The sequence below is a fragment of the Bactrocera latifrons genome, unplaced genomic scaffold (assembly GCF_001853355.1).
Source record: "Bactrocera latifrons isolate USDA-ARS-PBARC rearing strain unplaced genomic scaffold, ASM185335v1 scaffold_41, whole genome shotgun sequence".
Lineage (NCBI taxonomy): Eukaryota > Metazoa > Arthropoda > Insecta > Diptera > Tephritidae > Bactrocera > Bactrocera latifrons.
Window position 1 is genome coordinate 1463636 of NW_017537057.1, and position 22614 is coordinate 1486249.

Consider the following 22614-nt stretch of genomic DNA (forward strand, 5'->3'; position numbering starts at 1 on the left):
AATATTGAAGTGGAAGCGCGAAGAAACAGAAAAGAGAGAATGTAAGAAAGAAACGTAAATTATTTTCTTTCATTTTATATTATTTTCTATTGCGTTTGTAATTTAATTTTGGTATATATAAAGGTATGTTTTATAAGTAGTACTAATATAAAAATTAATGAAGGAGTTATATATGTATATAGGAATTATTTCTATGTATACAGGGTTAACTTGGCTTAGTGATAGAAATATCTCAAAAGTGTGGCCTAAGTATTACAAAAGTCCATGCAATTTGTGGCTGTAAATTTCAATATGTTTGTGGAACTCAATATATACATACATAAAATTATGTCAAATAATTACAATATAATGCTAATGGAAATTTAGTTATTCCATTACTGAAAATTTCTATGCTTACAAGAAGCATATAAATGGCATCAAATTTTTAAATTATGTATGATTTTAAATAATAAATTAATAAATTAAAAAGTCAATAAGCAACTTAATTAAAGTCCTAAACCCTACCAGCTTAGTACGGACACAAAGAGCCTTCTATATATAACGATCGTAAAGAAATTGTATTCTTACACTAGATTTCTTCATTATGATAGTATTTATTAATTTGACGAAATTAATAGTTTTTAGCTAGGATATGATAATCTATTGAAAGCTTAAAATATTGAATATCCAAGATCAGCAACACTATGAAAGCACACAGCTTTTGGTGAACGAGCTTTCCTTCTCATTTCCAAAATGCTTTCTCGTAGCGAATACTGTGTCAATAATAGCAAAACAGCAGAAAGGTGCTAAATCGATTTGTATAACTTTTTTGTTTACAAGAAGCTGCAATTTTCAGAAATAATCTGAGAAATTTTAATTTTACAGAAGTTTTTTCATTTTTGTATTTCTTATTTATTTCAAGATTTCATCATTAATAGTTTGCAGCTTGGATATCGTTATAAAAAAAAGCTTGAATCAGAGTATAGTTAAGATCAGCACTATGTACTATGAAAATTGGTGGAACTGGCTTTTTATTGTTTTCTAAATTATTTTCTCTCATGTCATATTGTGAGAATGGCGGAAAACATAATGTTTGAAAATTATTCATTCTTTAGAAAGCTCTTAGAAAAACGATAGGTTATAGCTTGATTAAGAATATATAATGGAAGCTTCAAACATGGAAAAGCGAATATCAGGACTCCTATGAAAGCTATAACTATAACTTATGTTATGAAGCTTTTAAGCTTTTGTAGAAGTATAATTTTTTCTTATTTCAAAAAAGTTTTTTACTATTGACACTAATGAATGAAAGGCAGAAGCTTTAGATTAGAAAAGCTTTAGATAGAAACTATTTTTGACCGCTGATCTTTGCATTAGGGCAAAAGCTATTAGGAAAATGCTTGATTTTTTTCAAGACAGCATCATAGCTTTTTATATTACCAAATAAACTTTTGTAAACTTTCATGTAGAACAAATAAAAATTTATAACTTAACAGCAAAGATTTGAGAAGCGTCCAACATACCTGATCGGTTATAAAGCGAATTTCCTTCAAAATTAAACCTAGTTCATATTCCGTTGCTGATTTGATGCACGTGTGATGCGTAACGGCATCCGGCATGCGGGTGCTACCGATCGGACCGATGCTGCCGTCATCGCCTTGACTATAAAGTGAAGATAAATGAATTTAGTAGATGCTTTTCAAATCAATAAAGGCGACAAAGTGGAGTGTGGCCACAACCGAAACTATTGCGCGCTAAAAACCACTAAAGCAGTCTAATAAATAAGCTTTACTGCATGCAATACAAACATCTGGCCACACTCTACTTTATAGGAAATATCATTTGTGTATGCTTTTGCTCAGCAACTCGTTGCTGTTACCCATAAACGGTGCGATAGAATGCGGGATTGTGCGGCAAAGTGCCGCCGGGCGTCATCGGCCGGCAGTTGTGTCGGAAATCATCGTCGATGTCGAGCACGTTGGCGAGTAGCGATTTCGAGGAGCTAATCACGAACACCATACAATTAAATAGAATAGGTTTGGTTAAATTGTTAAAAGTATATGGTGAGTCAAGAAACACTTAATTAATTATTAAAGGTAAATATTTTTTTTTTTTTTTTGCATAAATATATTTATGTTTTTGCCTACCGCTCCTTCAGTTCAACATCGGACAATATCTGATGCTTGCGTTCCGATGATGTGTCCGAGCACGGTGTCGTGGGGAATTCCAGTATCAGTGGCCTACCAGGACGACTCATGCGTAGAATCCATGGCAGCCAACATAGAAATACGATGCGTATCTATGAAGGGGGCCAGTTGTGGAGATATTTCGATTTTTTTGGCGATGTTCAAATAAAATTCATGCGGCATTGTTAGTAATTAGCATATTATTGATAGAAATTTGAGGCAATTTGAGATTTATTAAATGCATATGTGTGAGAAAAGTCAATGGGTCCCTTTAAGCGAGAGTGGATGCTTTCACAAATGTGCATTGAATTTCTTAGCCTACTGCTACTTCATTTAAAGAAATTCTTAAGGATTTGTCTAACAATGCTAAAATCTAGTATGCAAAAACAAACGGCTTTATAGCAAGCGCAAACGCCTCGGCTTGAAAAAAATTAAAAACAAAAAATGTAGTACTAGAACTGGAAACCAAATTTTTGTTGCTAGAAATCATGTAGGTGTTGAAGCATGCTTGTAGGCGCATGCCAACTCTATGATTTATGAAGCACCGGAGGCCAAACTTTCAAAATTTTCCGTCCACCTTTTTGGTATTTTTTTATTTAATTTCTCATTGGTAGAACATAGTAAGATGTGCGCTTACGTTTACGCCTCCCTTTTTGGGTATAAATAAATTTTGATTTCTTGTAGGCTTATTTGTGTGCTTATTGCGAAAACATCCATTTGATGGATTGGTTTTCAGTTAAAGCAATGAAATATAACATTTGGAAATACACATAAAATTGTTGTTACGTTTAGGTTTAATAAATTTGCATGCAAACATTCTAGTTCTTAAAATTTTTAGCATATTTATAGGCGCGCTGACTTGCAGTTAATAGTCTCTGCATGACTGTAGGTTGTTGAAATCGCATAAAAATAAATTACTTTATATATATACAAATGTAACTGCGGATAATGGACAGAGTTATGATGAGTAATTATAGTTCTGCATTTTCAGTGAGTTATTTGAGGAAGAGCGCCTTTTGTAAAACTTCTTGTATAAATTTGATGTTTTTTTTTTTATTAGGAGATACATATGTACACCTATTACTTACATATTACAATGAGCAGATAATAGTAAAACTTTTTTTTACAATTTTAAAATTTTTTTATTATACCCTGTTCAGTTCTGTAAGTTTGTCACGAAGTTTGTAACACCCAGAAGAAAGGGTCGGAGATTCTATAAAGTATATATATAAATGACCAGTATGTTGAGCTGAGTCGATTTAGCCATGTCCGTCTGTCTGTCTGTCCGTCTGTATATACACGGATATTATATTAAGATATCGTTTTGAATTTGTATACATCATTTTCTCTTTAAGAAGCTGCTCATTTGTTGGCCTCCTGTTTTAAGCAGCAACCATTTATTTGCAAGAAATTTCAAGTTACAGTTAGCATGAACGAGGAACTCAGGTTTATCAGATTAAGTTGCTACAATTTTGAAAACCTCAAGTAAGTTCAACTGCTTCAAACTAAACTTAAACGAATGTTTAAAAACAGATTTTTTGCATATAGTATATTAAATGCATATACATATATTGAGGGTATTTGTATTTTAGATTAGCGCAATCGGCTTCCAAAATTTGAAAAGCGTTTTTCACAAAACACTGTTTTCTAAAGAAAATTTCTCCAAAATTTGTATTTTCCCGATCAATTTAAAATTTTCACACGGCTTTCTTGGAAAATGTGTCTGATAATGATAGAAGAAATGAGATTTCTGATTTGTAATTTAAAACACCTCTTTGAAGTAGCTAACATTTTCTGACATTAAAAGATTTTATTAACCAAAAATTTAAATTTTCTCGAAATAACATGAGCTGCCTTGGAAGTTGTGCAGAATAATGATTTCATGTTACCAAGGTATAGAGGCAGACTTTTAAGCGATAATTGAGATCTATTTGTAGTTGTTTTTACTCTTATTGGCTATATTGTATTTATGGTTAGCTTTCTGTTATATTTTCGAGAAAGTAACACCACATATTAAGACATCATGAATATCACATCAGCTGCAGTAGGGGTAACTGTTAGGTGTGTGTCTTGTAGCAGAACGTTTCCAAATGGCCTTTAGGAAAATGGAGACCTTTAACTGGAAAAAGCACCGGGTATAAGAAGTTTCAGAGCGGATATTGTATTGGGAATGGATTGATGAATGGAATTGCCTGACAATATTGTAACAAAAACAAGCTATATTTTATGGAGAAATTTAGTTTTTTTTAAATGCGTATGCGTCTCAGATTATTACTACAGTATCGAAATATCTATTGAGTTCAGTTGCAAGTGCCTTCCGCAATCATAATCTATAGCGTATTCTGTCTGCTTACAAAATCCTATAGCGAAATCTTAATTATTGTTTTGTTCCTAAAGAGTAACAAAATTATGCATAAATATACATATATAAGTGCAAACATTTGAAAAAGTATATAGCTTTATTAGAGTTTTTAATTTATTTTCCTGCGCACAGCTTTAACAAACTGCAGCTTTTATAATCACGCCATAAGTATATAAAAAAACAGTGTCCAAAAAATACTCCTAGCATTGCAGTGAGATGAATATTGTTAAGAGCAAGTATTTAGGTTCTTATTTTAGATCAGAAAGTTTGAACTGTCAGCGAGGTCAAGGCCAGCATTGCCAAACAGCTGCCTTATTTAATGCAGTACATTTATCTTAACTGCAGCCACTTCTGTTTGACAAATATTAGAGTGTTCTGATATCATGAAGCTCAAGTTAATGACGAGCTCTTGATAGAAAAAATTCCATTCAAACTTCCTCCGTTAGAATGGTTTTTTGTTTTCAAATTATATTGAAACATGTGAAATTGCTTTTCAGAATAATTCAATAATTAATTCATCATCACATTACAATAATTCGGTTTCTGGAAAGGCAAGTTCGATTTTCGCACCGAATCACTTCATTTATATTTGAAAGAGAAATGCGGAACATGGCGGAATATATATGTATATATGTGTGTGTATGTAACTAGTCAAGATTCAAATATATTCAATGCCTTTCAAAAATTTCCACGCTCCTTGTTTTCGCCTGTTAATTAAAGGCTAAATAATATATAACGAAAAGCGAACAATACAATGCAATAAAGTGGAAAATATATTGTTGCTTCCGGCGGAAATGATCAACTATTTAACAAACACAAATACATACGTTCAGCCACATGTATGCTTCCATATACATATATCTATATATATGTATGTATATGCATTCATATATTTTGACGTTAGCTTATGTTTATGTGGCAAAGTTCAACTTGGTAATAGCGAAAGCAAACAACATGATAAATGTTTACTACAACGGAGTTTTTCGACTCCTTTTTATACGAATATGCATCCACTAATAACCAGCGAGTGCACCGGACTTCTATGCACTGTTTTGCTAACTCCGCTGAGCTTAACTTCTGGGACTGCGCTTCAGCGCAAATGCATTAACAGCAGCCACCTTTTGCCCACGTTTTCCAGCTTGCAGGTGTCGAACGAGCGAGGCGTTAAATTAAAAAATCACGGTGGCTGGGGCCAGCTGAAAGGTGTTGTGGCTTCGCTTGTGCATTTTGTAGCATTTATTTATTTCACTTTAGTTAAAATGCATGCAGCGCTCAAGGGCAACGAAGCTGTCGGCTGTCGTGAAAAATAAATCAACGGCAAATTTGGTGCAGCGTTTTTTTTTTCGCAATGAGATCGGCTGTACGGGATTGGCTTGAAGAGAAAAACTAGCAGTACAAAGTTTAATGGAAGTTACTGGGTTATTGGAGGCTGTTAGAGTTTTTATCTAATATTGATCAGCTCTGAAGTATGAGAAAATCTGATAAAATTTGAACCGAACTGATCTGAACTGATCCAAAACGGAAACTGAAAGTTCGTTTCCTTTGTTGCTACAACTTGGTTTATATTCGTTTGAGGCAGAATCTTCACATGTAAATTAGTATTTGTTTGGCAGTGGTTTGTTTACTTCACGAAAAGTTTCTCCGGCAATTTTTACCATGGAGGAAAAACAACATTTTTCTTGGAAATTAAATTTTTCTTATGAAATCACGACTACGGAATAATTGAAAATGCTACAGAATTCTTTCGTGGAATCTTTTTTACTATCAACACAAGTATTGAAGTAACACAAAGTATTCTGTGAGGGACATGAAGTTTACCATCCACCTCTGTTAATGGCAATAACAGCGAAAAAGTCAAAGAAAAAATACTTGAAAATTGTCGTGATGGCAACAGTGAGATAGTAAAGAATCTCAGCATCTCTTGATGATCGACTCAAAACATTTCGGTTAATGCTTTTGTTAAAGTTTTGGTTAAAGTTTCGGTTAATGTTTTTGATAAAGTTTTGGTTAATGTTTTGGTTAAAGTTTCGGTTAATGTTTTTGCTAAAGTTTTGGTTAATGTTCTACTTAGTGATTTGGGTAAGAATCATGTAATAACAAATTTGTACGAATACACTTGAAACATTTGCATAAAAACATTTACGAATAGTGGTATCCGACCTTAAAAACATAGCTGTGGATCCTACATCAATCAAACTCACGAGACATGGACTTATGAATCTGACGTCGATCATTATGCCAATAGCGCTCAAAAATGGGGCGAAACCGGAAAAAGCAAATTTCTCTGAAAATACTGTAATCAATCCCAGCCGCGGCTTACAACAAGTGTATTTAAATGTGATTAAGCGTTGGTATATGGACCCGAAAGGAACCTAATTTGCGGGCGTTACGAAAGATTTGTAATAAAAAACGTGAAAATGTTTTTTTGTGTTTTTTATTAGTTCGGGTCAATTTATGTCTGCTGGTATATGTATACAACTCAAAGCAACTGAAATAAATTTAAAACCTTCGCCTATTTATATGCACGCTTATTGCCTTGCATATACACCGTAATTATTACCGCCAAGTGCAAACTTATTCCGACCTTTCTTATCGTTGCGACCACAGTTTGATGGCTTGGCAGTGCTGCAGGTTGCACGAAACTCTTTGAAACTTCAATGCAAGCGGGCAAGTTTGAATTATTGAGATAAATGTTCTTTTCAACTAAGTTGAATGCAAGCTTTTATTGCATGCGAAAACCGTATTTCACAACTTGTATAAACTGCTAAATGCATTTAATATTGATATGCTCGTAATTTATGGCTTACGAACTCACAACTTTTCTTTGTTGTAGTTGCAAAAGTAGATTTCTTGATTATATATCTGCATAAATCATTTACCTTATGTATGTATGTATATTCTTTATTTTTGGTGCAAATAAAAGCACCTCAATTAGATTTTTGCCAGCTGGGCTATTTCTTTTATAATTTTTTTTTTCAAAATCTTACCTTTTTGTATATATCTCTTTAAATTGTGGTACCAAAACTTGTGCATTTCAAACTATACATATTTATTTTTGGAAGACTACCAACGCATTTGAGTCACCTATTAACTGATAACCTATCCGAAAGCTCACAGATAGTCCATCGCTTGTGTTGCATGTGTTGCATGCATGTAAATACGAGTATACACGAAAGCAATTAGCCTGGTGAGACCGTTGCTAAACGCTTCCTTGTATGTGCGTGTGACCAACTAAGGATTCCATATTCTCTGCAGGTAATTGAAAGCTGCTCCGAATTGCATGCCACACCTACTCATCTTCTCATATAAATGGCAGGCATACATTGTTTGAATGCAAGGTGTGCGTGTGTGTGTGCCTTTGGGCGCTTTCTTGGGGCTAATACTCGTATATGCACAAATAACGGGCTAATCGAAAATTCAATTTCAATATTTGCATGCAAAGCTGCTGGTTTTGCGGTTAGCATATGCCAAATGGCAGACAACAGCGCACGCACACATGCACACAATGCTTCGGGTTTGTCAAAGCGGTAAACTGCAGACTTGCGCATGTGGCAGGGTGTGTGTGTGCATATACATGTAGATATTATTTGCAGGTATTGTTGCTAGGCAGCAGCGTTCCTAGTGGAAAGGCGTTAGCTTACCTGTTTGCAAGCAGAGTCAACTCGAGTTAGGGCAGCTACTCACACATAGACGTAAGCGAATATTGAAAAGCGTTGCGTAATTGCCACTGAAGGCAGTTATCATTGTTTCTAATTTGCCAGCGAAACACTGATAAGGCTGGCACTCACCTGCATGCGCTTCCGCTTTCATTAAAATCGAACATGTCAAATCACAGAGAGGCGTTGCGGCGCACTCATACTGCCGTCAATATAAGTTCTTATATATATATTTAGTATATTATATAGAGTATATTTCTGTGCTAATCCTGCAAATATTTGCACCTGTCAATTTGCACATGACGCTGCCGCTTGATTGCCCTTATTGGCGCTGCTGGAGCCGCTTGGTGCCAACTGCCACAAGCATAAAAACAAACTTAAATACATACACGCATATCTATATAACTAAATTCATTTGTTTATATGAGTAGATTTGCCATTGAATATACACACACACAAATAAATATGTGCAAATGCAAACGCATCGTCTCCGTATGTTAGTGGTATGCTCTTTGAGTGTTACTACTCGCTTTGCAATTACTTTCGTTTGGATAAGAATCTCTATAGCGGCTTGTAAGGAAACATGAAAATGCACTAAAGTGCGGGTTGGAACAACAAAAACACACAGATACAACTGTCAAAGCAATATCTAAGAAATGCTTGTAATGTTCAAGTGCAATTCCACAATCCCACCCAACCATAAACTGGTAAATACACGCTTATGTATTAGCATATATGTATACATATACACATGTATGTTATATACATATACAAAGTGTCGTGAAGAATATACATTTTCCCATCTAATCACTTCCTTTTCCACTTGATAGCAACTATTGTATTGCGCGGTGTACTCGATTTGCCTTAGACAGTGTGAATAAGATGAAAAGATACAGCTAAACTGTTAGAAATTACTTGTGTTTTCTAGTGTCAATTGAGATTTTTTCTTCGAAGTAAAGTTGATATTGGAAATTGGAACATTTTGACGCTGAAAAATGAATACTAGCCGAAAGGGATGCACTTTTCACCACGGATTTAACCGAACCTTTAACTAACTTGTACTAGTTAATTTAAGCTGAGAGTGCAATCGAATCGATAAACAACGAGTTTGCTGGAAATTTTGTTTTTCTTTTGGAATCATGACTACAGAATTATTGAAAATGATGCAAACATTTTTTGGGAAACAATTATATTGAGTGACGCAAAACATTATACTATATAAAGATCGAGCAGCCATCGAAAACGTTCTTCATGCAAGTCGTTCACCTCTGTTAATGAATATAACTATCAAAGTAGTTAAGCAAACTTGCCTGAAAGTCATCGTCTTGGCTTCAGAGGGTTAACAGAGGATCTCAGCAGTTATTATGGATCGACTCAACAAATTTGTTTGGAGTATGAAGCTAGAGCGGCCTAGATCTTGTTCAAATACATGGTCGATTAGATGTGAAGGAAAATGACATCGTAGTTACGGACTTCACATTAAAAGGTTACATGGTTATACGAGATTCGAAAAATTTTATATTTTTATTGTTTTATTAAATTTTACAATACCTCTAGCGTTGAGAACTTGTATACTCAAGACAAGCCAGGCTAAGTGCCCCGTCTTTAAAGGCGTTTTCTCGAAACTGTGCTTTCGAAGTCGGTAGGCAAGATTTCTCAAGAATTACTCAACCGATCTTCATGAAACACACAGGTCTTTCAAATGCAATTGTTAAAGACTTGTACGAAGGTTTTTTTTTTTCGATTATAACATACTATTTGAAAGAAAAATGTCGTGAAATTTTTCCAGAAATTTTAACTTTTTTATGTCTGCCAAAAATCCAATTTACAGCTTTATACCCTTCATCCAAGTTTTAAGTTAAGATTTTAATTAAAGCACGTATTTTTTCAATTTAGATGGTCCTGTAAGGAGTTATCCTGCCAACGCGGGCGCATATTTTTTCCGTGGAGTCACCAAAAATGGCATCGCAATGGCCGAGTTTAACATATGTATTTTCCCAAAACTTTAGGATTTGCTTCGTTAAAAGTGTATGTTTGTATCAACAAAAAATTCTAATAAAATATTTAGCACTTTATGTGAGAAAAAATTGTGGAAAAAAGGCTGCTTTTTATCCGAGAAACCACGGTTACCCCTTAATCGAACACATCCTTAATCGAAAAAACCGCTGAAGGCAATAATAATGATTTGTAAAAAATTTTTTTTTCAGTACGGGTGAATTTTGATCATATGAAATTTATTGATTTGAATACTTTATTAACATATATTATTTTTATAGAATCCTTGGTCACAGCTAGGGTGTTAAAGATTGAGAAACACGTTTTTCACCAGAGAGTAGCAGATCGAATATGAACGGCTGATGTTATGCTATGTGTTCGATCCTCTACTCTCGAACGCGTGCCGAATAAAAGATATTTACCAATACAACGTCAACAAAAACAAGTTATAAACATATATTTTTTATTTTTTATGGTTAATCATCCCACGTAGCTTCCCTAACCAAACTATTTTCCCAGACAAAACACTTTGTTTATTGTTTAAAGTTTGGAAATTTTGCTTCTCTTTAGGTAGACAATGGAAGTTTTGAGTTGGGCTGAAAAGACCTGTCAAAATCGTATTTACTCTGAGATTTAATATAGCAGCGCTCTATGAATGCTTCAGGCTAAGAGTATTAAATCTGCTTAATAATGGCAGAAATTGTATTCAAGTCTGTTCAGTGTCTTGGTAAACAGTGGGTTACTAATGATAAGTATATATTTTTCGCTTGATTCTCCGAAAAACAAATTTTTAGACAACATCTAACTAAGTCTTCGTAAGAATTAGGTCTTAATTATAACAAAATAGTTCTTCGCTTTGCAGTCTTCTAATTTTTTCTTACTTTCGGAAAGAAAAATTCGACTCTCTCTCCAACTAATTTTTCTTAGTTTTAGTTTAAAAAAATTTCTGTTTTAGTTACATACATCAGTGCCAGTCCTTTCTCAAGCGGGTCTTAGTAGCTTTTTTTGGTGTTACCCTACATAAGCTAACTTTACCGAAAACTTTTTGTAGCTACCTAAATGTTAAAGAAGGGTGGAAATATCGGTGTAAAGAAGCAAAGAGTTCCAATTCTATTCTTCCTGTGTAATTTTAGCTTCAGTCTGCTCCTTGTTTGCATGTTAAAGGAAACTTACCTACCACACACATACATTTACTGTCATCTCGAATAAAACCGCAAAAACACAAATTCAAATGTCTGCAATTGTATGTGTGTACCATCGGAAACACAAACTACACTGGTGAACACACTCGTGTAGCTGTTGCACCGTTGCATATGCCTCCATGCTTTCTTTGCCACTTTTGTGGCGAACGCTTCAAGGGGAAATTGATATGTTATCTCATTGTTAGAGCTTGACTGACGCAGAACGAATTGAACGGAGCAGCTGACGGCGGACGGGCGGACGGAGGGTGGTGGTTATTATCTGTGACAATCGTTAGTACGGCTGTGGCTGTGGAATACTTCTTGAGTAAGTCTGCATGTGTGCGCCGGTGTGTCGCATGGAGCTGCACTCAAGTATCGAATTCATTCATGTTAACGACGATTACTTTGCATGCATCTTGACTCTCACTTCAATAACCGAAACTTCAAACATGCAACCCGAACCGACAATGCGCCTGTGACAGTGCAACAATGCAAGGCGAACTGCATTGTGTGACGCTACAATGGTTTTATGTTAACTCGGTGGCAGAGTGGCGTGTGAGCAGGTGGGCGGGAACAAAGTTGAGGTGAGTTTTGGAAGTTATCAAGCACTTTTCAGTTTCATTTATATTTGCTTTTGCGGTTATTGATATGTGACTGGAGTACGGTGATACTAGCAGTTTTGATATGAAATTATGATTATTGGAAATTATATTTCCCTCAAATATAGTTTATGCATATGGAGTATATAATATGTTGTATTTGAGTGCTGAAAGAAATTATGTCCATGTTTTGGTTAATAAAATATTTTAAGGGGTTATAGCGATTCGATTTTTGTATCGAGTGGGTTTTTATTCCTTATATATACATATATGTACATATATATGTGGAATATCGATTTATATATTATATATATTTGTCAGGTAATGATCAAAGAAATAACATCTCGTAAATAAATCTTAAGAGAAGTTTTTTGCAGTCATTAAATGACAATTCTTCTCAATTTATGCGCAGTTGTTGCCTTTATGGCAGGATGCCTTTTGCTTTTGTTGCTGCGCACACACTTTTAAGCCTTTCCCAATTTTTTCAACACACAATGATTGATAAGTCGCTCATTTTTGTGCGTGCGTTTGTGTGGCATATCTACAAACAGGAAGCCATTGCTGTGGCGAGCCACATATTGGTGACCTCAATTGTTTTTTATGCATTCGTAAATATTATAAAATACTTTTTAATACATTCATGAAATTTATCTGACTATTTTCCTTTTTCTGTTTGTTGTTGTTGTTGCCACCGTCATTGCAGCCATTAATTGAATTGCTCAATGGTTGTTGGCTGCAAGCCTTTTCTGTAGTGTGGCATCACTCTGCCTTTGCCGAAGCAATTTCGCATAAATAAGTAGGCGTAATTTAATTGAAGGGATTTTGTTGCCATCAACACAGTTGTCGCGCGTAAATGGAAGATCGATGTTTTGAAGCGATTTTTCCATAATTAGTAACAGTGGTAATTGCCTACAATACCGACAGTGATGCGTGTAACTCTTGGATAAGGGATATTTAAATGGAAATGTGTTGCAATAATTTGTGCATTATTATGCACACAGTCATTTCGTTAATTAAATATTTCAATCGGTAGAAGAGGGTAATTAAAAAAAGGTTGGAATAAGTAATTAATGACTTTTCTTTACTTTGCTGATTTTTGGCTGCTGTTGTGAAAATTGTAAAGGAGCACAGCAAGTGTGAAATTCTTAAAAAAATCATTTTCTTATTTCAACAGGCTATGTCTAGATCGAGGGCGCAATGTACCTTAGGTGGCGGTGCAATCCTCATTTACTTATCTATAGCTTGATCAAGAAGTAAATTCTTTTTTTATTCCGACAAATCATTTTCAATCTCTTGAAAGTATTCTCCATCCTATAAAATTCACTTTTGCCAAGACTTTCTTAAACCTCGAAACAGTTCGAATTAGCTTTTTTCGAGTTATCCTTCACGCCCGCAATAGCCTTTTGAGTTTGCTGCATAGCAAGAAGTCGCATGCTAAATCAGACAAATATGGTGATTGCGGAATGATAGGGCAAAAAAGTTGTGTAGAACCAAGGCAAAATGACATGACGCATTATCGTGTTGATGGCAGCAAGCCAGACTTGACACGTTTCAGACACAAAACATGCTTCAAATGGTTATGGCTGAGCCAAATGATGTTCCAACACTATCAAAATCTAACCATCAATCGACAATTGTCAAACGTCCACAGCGTGGAGTGGGCGAGCTCATAAATTAATTCGTTCCCAGCTATACCTTTGTGACCTGGCACCCAAATGAGATGCACTTGATTACGTTCCGTTAGGCTATTCAGTCGTTCTATACACTCTTGCACCAGTAGCGTTTTGATGTCATAGAAGAAGATTGCCTTTATTCCTGTTTGACTGTTAATTGTTGCTTTGGAGGTTTATCTCTATGCACCAACTTATGACAAAGACTTCTGCCTGAAAAATGCTCACAAAATTTCCCCTATGTATAGAGAGATTGGTGTGTGGTCCTGCTACTCCTGCACCGATTCCCTCCGCGGTTTCGAGTCATCTGTGTACCACTTCAACTTCTTTGTGAAGCTATTATTTGGTAATACTGTTTGTTTTTGTTTTTTTGGAGACTTAGAGCTTTTTATCAGGCAGCTGCCACGAGATTACCTTACGTCTGCCACATCCTTGAGTAGCAGTGTGCGCTAACCGATCATTATATGAAGTGGGGCGAGCTCAAGCATTACTTCAAGTGCTGCCTTCAGACAAGTGCCCTGTCGAAGTCTACAAAGCTTTTGAGGCCTGGTCCACCGCCTCATATATGATTATCGGTCGAACGATCATGGTGTGCCACCACCTAACGACCCTTGGCTTGCAGCCCAATGATTTTCCAGCCGATTGCACACCATTAGTGCTTTAGTCGCCTTGGCCAAGGTCAGTTGAACTTCCTGCTTGAGATCCAACACAACTTTAATAATTAGTATTCGCCAAGGCTCTTAGCCATACCAAATGGTCGCCCCTTGGAGAGTGCACAACAAGCACTAATACGTTTGCGGCAAAACGACTTATCTTTAGGTCTTATCCACGGAGGGGACCGAGAAATAAAATTTTTTCTTCAAAAACTGTTCCGTGAATTTTTAAAATACTCGTGTGTATAATACTTGTTTTTTATATTCCAAACACTTTTTACTACACTTGTGGTGCCCATTAAAATACGGTAAGTAATCGAATTATTAACTGTCTTTTATTTACCACGTTGAAGAGCAGCTACGTCAGATGTTCAACAAAAAAAAAAAAAAAAAAAAAAAAAAAAAAAAAAAACGGACAGCACTTGTGATGCAACCCTACTCTAATGTGTCCTTTGACACATTATTTTTGATTCTTGGTGAAAATTTTCCGTTTTCTGCATTCAAAATCTTTCCTGTAACCCTTTCTTTTGTTTTCTAAGAGTCACTTTAATTGATTTTAAGTCTTAGTTTTTAAATAACATGAAAACAATATAAATTTCCATTCTCATATGGGATTTTAAACTTTCAATAGCAGTCATGGAAAATATGCAGAACAAAATTTTGGTAGCTTTAAAGATAGCCGATATAAACCTGGTAGCATTGAAGGTAGCGTTTGTAGCACTTTAATAAGGCATCCATAATTCATTGCGCCAATTAAACTAGATAACCTTTTTGTTGCTTTCACAAGTGAGCAGAGAAATGGCGAAGACAGCTTTATAAAATTGTTATTTTTTTCGAACTGAAACGAATTACTCAAAAAAAACAAAAAAAAATTTCAAACATACAGTTTTAATAAACTAGTAAGCTAAGTGGTTGGTATCGACGTGAAAAAACAGCTAACCTTAATTATTAGGAAAGAACATTTAATTCAAACAAATAAATATGTTTCTAAATAGAAAATTAATAATTTTTATAACTGATTTATACTCAAATAGCGAAAGTTGTTACGAAAAGCCAAATAAGAAATATTGCAAAGTGTGACATAGAAACTGCAAGCAAAGAGTCAGCACGCCTAGTAGTATGCTCAATAACAAAGTACAAGCATAGTGAAACTTATAGCTATTTTATAAGTTAATACTGTAGATTAATAAAACACTTTAAATCAGTTAAACACCATTTAAAAATATTTTTTTCTTTACAGCATTTTATATAAGCTTTTTTTACTTTGTAATATATTATGTAAAAGCTATAAAATGCTATACGATTCAAATAAAATGGTATTGCGTTGGGCGCGCACACTCCCCGCAACGTCGAGTGTGCACACGTACACATACACATGCCGTACGGTTCGGTTGCGGCAATGGAAACATACATACAAACGCAAGTTATCGGGTTTGTAATTAATTAACGTGACTACGCTGCTTGCCACGCTGAAAGGGGCCCAACATCAACATTACGATATTTTTCATTACATAAATTACATTTATAGTAGGCAGTGGACGTTTAACGACAACACACAAAAATACACACACACATTAGCGAGCGACTTCTTTGTATTACATTTTACCACTGTTTCGTTTCTGTTTTCTTTTTCTCTTTCGTTATCTTTTTTTCTGATATTTTTTTTTTTTTTTGCTGTAAATAGCCGCGTTTCATATTTTTATGCTTTATTTTTTTGTTTTTGTTGGGTATGATAAATATATATATATATTTATATCTAACAATAACAGCAATATAAAAAAAATAATGATGGGAGTTAGAGACATTAAAAAATTATAAGAAAAGATAAATTTCTCTTGAAATGGATGTGAAAGAAATATAGACAGCACAGAATTAGGTGGCCAAAATTTTAGCGCTGCGCCATAAAGTATGCTGCATAGTAGGCAAATAGAAATTAGCTACGTGGGCTCTTCGGAAGGGATCTGGTAAAAATAAATTTCGTTTGAAAGCAAGTTAGAAAAAATCACCTTTCAAAGACACTATGGACAGCATAGAACTGAGAAACAATAATTTGAGCATCGCGCCTTACAGTATGCTGCACAACAGGCAAATACATATAAGTTACACGGACTTAACACGAACTAGTGCATTTTATTTGTCAAAAGAAAATTGTGATGATGCCACATGGAAATGTGAAACGATTGCTAGAGATTAGTAGTTTTTATGTAACTTGATTTATGCAGCTACTCTGAGGATCGAAATATTCTCAAATATAGTATTTTATTATAAATTATGAGGCTGCAGAAGTAAATGAAGTTGATTCGCTTACTTTAAAATTTTTTGAAAATAATGTGAATTTCTGTCTCCACGATAGTTGCGTCTACGTAATCGGAACGGACAATGGTTTTTTATGCGGCCAACGACTGTCAACTCGGCAGAATTTTGTCGGTATTAAAACAGCAATAATGTGACTTTGTTAGTTAGGATCTGTCAGTGTTTGAAATATGTGGTATAGCATTATGTGATTAATAGCACAGGGGATATACGATTGCAACGACATCTATTGACAAAATACGAAAAGCCTTTTTCGACTTCCTAATATATATCATACATATAATGTATATATTAATTATATATATTTGTGCCTCACACATTGAATGCATTTAGTAGCCTACTTTTTGGCATCAAACGACAAGAGCATGTGCGACTTATTTACGCTGCCATTTCACATGGACACGAAATAGAAGAAAATAAAAAAATAACCAAATTTACAGCATGAAATCATATATGTATAGGAAAAATAAATAAATAATTGTAATTATAGAAATAATAAATTCAAAAGTATTCACTAGTGACACAACAGTAAAAGGCAAAACGAAGCAAACACAGTGTAACATAAAACACAAGCATACACTTAGGCGAAAACACAAAAAGTAGGCAAAAGGAATATTTTTAGCATAACCTTGCATACTTTCAGGCGTTTTCACTACTACTTAACACATAGTAAATACTGACGACTTGCTTTCGTTAAAGCTGCTCTGAACACTTTCATGTGATTGACTGACTGATTGATTGATTGAATGAATGAATGTTTCTTGTACTTGTAGTAGTAGTGGTTTTTGCTGTTGTTGCATTAACAAAACTTACCCATTCGGACATTTCGTGCGTATCAGCATTTCGATGATGATAATTTAATATTAAAATCGTTGACACAACGGATGAAGCTACCATAAACATTATGCAATTGAAATATGTACCTGTTGGTTGGTTGGGCGTGTGAGTTTCATATTTTTCATTTTTGTATATTTTTTTTTATTGTTTTATTTGATTTTTAATTTTTTTGTTATTTAACATTGTTTTTTTTTTTTTTTTTTTTTTTTTTTTTTTTTTTTTTTTTTTTTTTTTTTTTTTTTTTTTTGGAAATGAAAGTTTTGTTATATTTTTATTGATAGTTTGTGAACAGTCGTTTATGGGGGGAAATTGTTTGTGAGTTTATTGGTGCAAAGGGAATTTTAATATTTAGCAAGTTTTTAATGAATCATAAACCGTATGTGAAACAAGTGGAAACGTTAGCAATATATAAAATTTTAAATTTCGCGCAGATAGTTTAACAGTTATTATTTGCAATGCATTATTTCGCATTATAAAAACGTTGCATACATTTAGGCGTATAACGTATATATTAGAGATATTCGAAATTTCAATTATTATACAATTATCATACGGTAGTTTGTGTTATATTATTTGAATTATTCAACAGTGACGTATAGTGGCATTCAGTGGTCGTGGTTATGGTTATGGTAGTGGCAGTAGTTAGGGGTCACGAGTTATATTAGTATTTAGCGAAGAAATGTAGTAGAAAAAAGAATAAAGAAAAAAGTATATACACAAGTTTTACATTAGTAGAGCAATTGACTGACTTGTTAAGTAGAAAATTTCAACTTTTACTCTTCAACAAATTTATATACTATGAAATTGTAATTAATATAAAAGTCTGTATCCAAGTGATATGTGTGTGATTATGGCTGTTCATATCTTTTTGTGTACTGCCTATATCCATTAAAATATTTTTCTATAATTTTTAGTTATTTGAACTTTAACGGAGTAAGTGATTTGAATAAATTGTTACAACGAGCAGAAAGGATTCTTACAAATGTATGGGAAAAAGTTAGGCTATTTGTATATAGAGTATAGCAACTTGAAGATTATACGGTATCAATTAATATTACATACATCAACGGTTTAAACACAGCCAGTTTCAAAACTCGATTAAATTTTTAAATTTTTTTTTATTTAAAATTTTTTTATTTAAGTTAACTAAATTGATTGATTTTGCAAAATTTTCTATCTTTGGCACTTAAATTCGGAAGCATTGAGTTAGTGTGGGAAAGTTATGAGATAAATAATTAAATCTGGCTAAATAAGCATTACGGAAGTGCTAAGTGCTATAGCCTGAGTATGTTTAAATATGCAATCAACATCCCTAGGGTTAAACTCAGACTATACTATAGTCGCACCTTACACTGACCACTTCCAGCTGAAGGTATTTACACAATATAGGCCTAGCTTCTTGCGTAAAGTGCCTGTTCTCCGACAGGGAGTCTGAAACACCAGTACCCCTGCTAGTTGACTGCACAGCAGTCTGCATAGGCAGGTTTGATATTCTTGGAACCATTTTTCCAAATAGGAAATGGGAATCACATGCTGGGGCTACGTTGTAATTTAGGAGACAGGTCTAAGATTTCGGTGCATTCCTCGTTTATGAATCAATCATGTTATTGTGAAAGGCTAAAACTTCCACAAGAAGACTTCAATGAATGAGGCAAACGCTGCATATGCCATTAAAACTGCGGTTTTCTTGGATGGCTTTTATAGTGGCATAAATGGAATATGGGCTACAAGTGTCGACTTTTAAAATTCAGAAGGAATTAGATATGAATTCTTGTGGGAGTAATAAAGGGTCACTGTCAAATTAGCGAATATGGTAGCAGACTGGGAAAACCATTTAGTGACCAACGTAGCAGCTGTCAAGAGACAAAAAATGAAGAGGCATTAAAAAATCTTCTATGCAAATGCAAGATGTCGAATATGAAAATAATCGATAATTGCGAGGGTTTCTTGATGGGAGGTTCCACAGATACAACTTTTTGTATTTATGATTTTCCTCAGGAGCGCAAGGTAGTTCAAAGCGATGAAGTGAGGAGATTTTAGTCCCGATGGCTTCACAATGAGCCTCCTAAAGGCATACATCTGTCCCTAGACATCCACTGTACTTATTTACCTTTACGGCTTATATAGTGAATTCTCTAGGTATTTGCGCGACCGCAATCGTAGTTGGTATTCTGAACTCGTCGCATCCAGCAAGGGTCGCTAGTTAATTCTAATCGGTCACTGCTCAAAGAGTATAAGTCCTCTTGAATAATCAAATTTTGTTAGGAGGAAAACGAGGTAGACAACGGACGGTTTTGAACTTTTGTAATGTTCTGATATAAAGTCTTGTTACAGGGTTTGTCCGGAAAGTAATCAATCTATTTGAGTTAAATACGTTGAGACTTCCAGCCAATTTGGCAGGCCTTTTGTCAACTCGTTTATGATATCCAAGAATGTCAATCTGAAGCATCAATACTGCATGGAATAAAACTGGATTCCATTTCTGCTACTGAATTTAGAATCTTGAAAGATCTGGGGTTGCTCTAAATGTGACTGCGATTTTCTCAAGATATGTATATATCTTCACAAAGCTCATAAGCTACTTCATATTTGAATCCACAGAGTGGAAGCGGGATCATCAAGCTTTCAAAGATCGCGGATATCATACCTGAGTTAATAATCTGTATTATTATTATTTTTTTTTTTTTTTGGAATCGATTAATAAACTAAAATTTGGTTCACATTTAATTTGGGATCTGGTGTTTCTATTCCTATTTTTCTGTCGTCGTTTGCCGAAGTTAAGTGCCAGTAATATTAAAGCCAATGCAAGTAATATTGTGCAATATTTTTTCAGCCTATTTCTATATTGAATTTAAATGTTTAAACATATTTTTTAAGGTTATAAGTATGTAAGTATATATATTTTAAATTGATATTAAAGTTTAAAAATACACATTGATAGTATATTCAAATGGAAATATTTATAAAAAACGTGCAAAGAATTCGATATGTGCAGTTCTGCGACGAAATTGAATCAGATAGCTCAAAGCAAAAAACGGATGCAAGAGAAAAATGGGAATTTTTCTGTTATTTTCAAATAGTCTCGTAATTTTTGTAATCAAAGTGAAATTATAGAGAACTGATAAGTGTAAAAAGTTATAATTTTGTAGCCAGATTATTTTGCTATTATAAAGTTATGAGTTGAAATTAATTAAACTGCATGAATAAAGTTTTTCTACATTTTCCTTTGTTTTAATTTTAGTTTTCGTTTTCATAAATGTTGGTGCATATTAATTAACTGCTATGAGTTTAAACAAAAAGCGCATATAATTGCAACTTATTATGCTGAATTCCATTAAATTATTTAGTTTAACAGCTGCATTGCGTGGCGCGAGGCAAGCTCAGTGTGGCTCGCATAGAAAAAGTTCGGCTTTTGTTCTTCTATGCGCACTAAGCTTGGAACGGCCATGCAAAGTAAAAATGTGTCAAAGCTGTCGCTTGGTGTTTTTTTATAGCCTTAGGCTTTTACTTTTTTAACGTGTCAAAGTTTTAATATTATAAAATCATCGATATTGGTTTTAAATATACATATATAGGTATATATAACTTTTTTTTTTTTTTTTTTGTTGAAATGCTTGATAAGGCAGCAATATATGGTTATATTAGAGCCTGGACGCAGAAAGCTGCGCGCGGCTCAACTGGTTAACACAGCAAACACGAAAATGATACAACAACAAAACTACAGCGAGAACGACAGTGAACGAGATAACAAATGTTGTTGTATATGGATGTCTTTGTATGTGTGCTTTACGCATGAGTATGAATTTTACGCTAAAGTGACGCTCTTATCGCATGTGAACCATATTTGTGAGGTTAATGTTGAAAATGTATAACATTTTTTTTATGAAAGTTTATGAATTTTTTAATGACAATTTATGAAAATTAAAAAAAAAAACTTTATGAATTTTTTTCAAAGAAAATTTATAATTTTTTTTAAGACAATATTAACATTTATTTGTTTAAGTGAAAATATTTGCAGCTAAAAATCTACAGTTTTTAGGTGTCTTTCTATGTGCTTCATGTACTAAGTATGCTCGTGTAGTAATTTATTCAGTTTACATTAGTTTCAACTGTTAGATTTAGGTATGTTTTTGAAAATAAAAATATTTATATATATGTTAACATTTATATGGCAATAAATCAACACAGAGGAACACTTAGAACGCACATTTATATTGGAATATAATTGTCGCTTACCTAACAGTGGCACGGCGTCGGATGTGGCGGGCATTGTTTCAGCCACCATGTTGAGGAAGACGGTGAGCGACAGCAGAATAGTAACACCTGAAAGTAAAATCCAAAATAACAAATTAATAAATGGATAATTTGTAATTAAATAGTTGGTAAAATTTTTACCAAACAAAAAATTACAAGAAAAAAGGTTGAAAAAATATTTAGTACAAAAAAAAAAGTTGATTTCTGATTAAGAAGTTTTTAATACAATAAGTTTAACCAAAATAAAAAAACTTGGAAAAATTAAATTAAATAAAAAACTTAAAAAAAATGTGGTTTTCATTGCACTAAAAAAAAATATTTAAGAAAAAATAACAAAAAACAAAAGAAAAAAAATGGAAGWAGAAAAAAAATATTTTTATACTAAAAAAGAAATTGAATCAAAGTTTTGATGCAAAAACAAATTTGTAAAAATAAAAAAAACAAAAGTTTTGAAAAAAATGTAAAAATATATAAAAATTATAATAATAAAATAGTTGAATCAATTACTAAAGAAAAGGTAGAAAACAAAAAGTTTGTAAAAAGAAAATGTGTAAAAACATTGAAATACACAACTACACAATTACACAAATATTTGAATAGAAAGAAAAATAATTTTGTAAATACAAATATTCTCCATTGAAAAATATAAAAAATTTGATAAAAAATTTATGATAAGAAAAATTAAAGAAAATAATATTTGAAAACAAATTGCTGAAGAAAAGTTGATAAATAAAATGAAATATCTTATAAAAATTATTGATAAAGTTAAAAAGAAAAAACAAAATATAAAAAGAAATGTGGTTTTAATTGATATTGAAAACACATTTTTTTTTAAAGAAATAATTTTAGAAAAGAACTTACTAATACAAGAATTAAGTTAAAAAACTAAATTGAAAAAAAGTTGAAAAAGAAATGTTGAAACTAAAAAA

General features: G+C 33.4%; 1 protein-coding gene across 1 annotated transcript in view; it reads right to left on the minus strand.

The window, feature by feature from the left end:
• Positions 1-22614, minus strand: part of LOC108972606 — a 201163-nt gene that overhangs the window by 12631 nt on the left and 165918 nt on the right. Inside the window, exons 8-12 of the mRNA XM_018939252.1 lie at positions 21668-21754; positions 17408-17517; positions 2127-2278; positions 1859-1981; positions 1503-1641 (exon numbers count right to left, since the gene is read on the minus strand). Of these exons, the coding sequence (XP_018794797.1) occupies positions 1503-1641; positions 1859-1981; positions 2127-2278; positions 17408-17517; positions 21668-21754 (611 nt within the window). The remainder of the gene's footprint in view (positions 1-1502; positions 1642-1858; positions 1982-2126; positions 2279-17407; positions 17518-21667; positions 21755-22614) is intronic.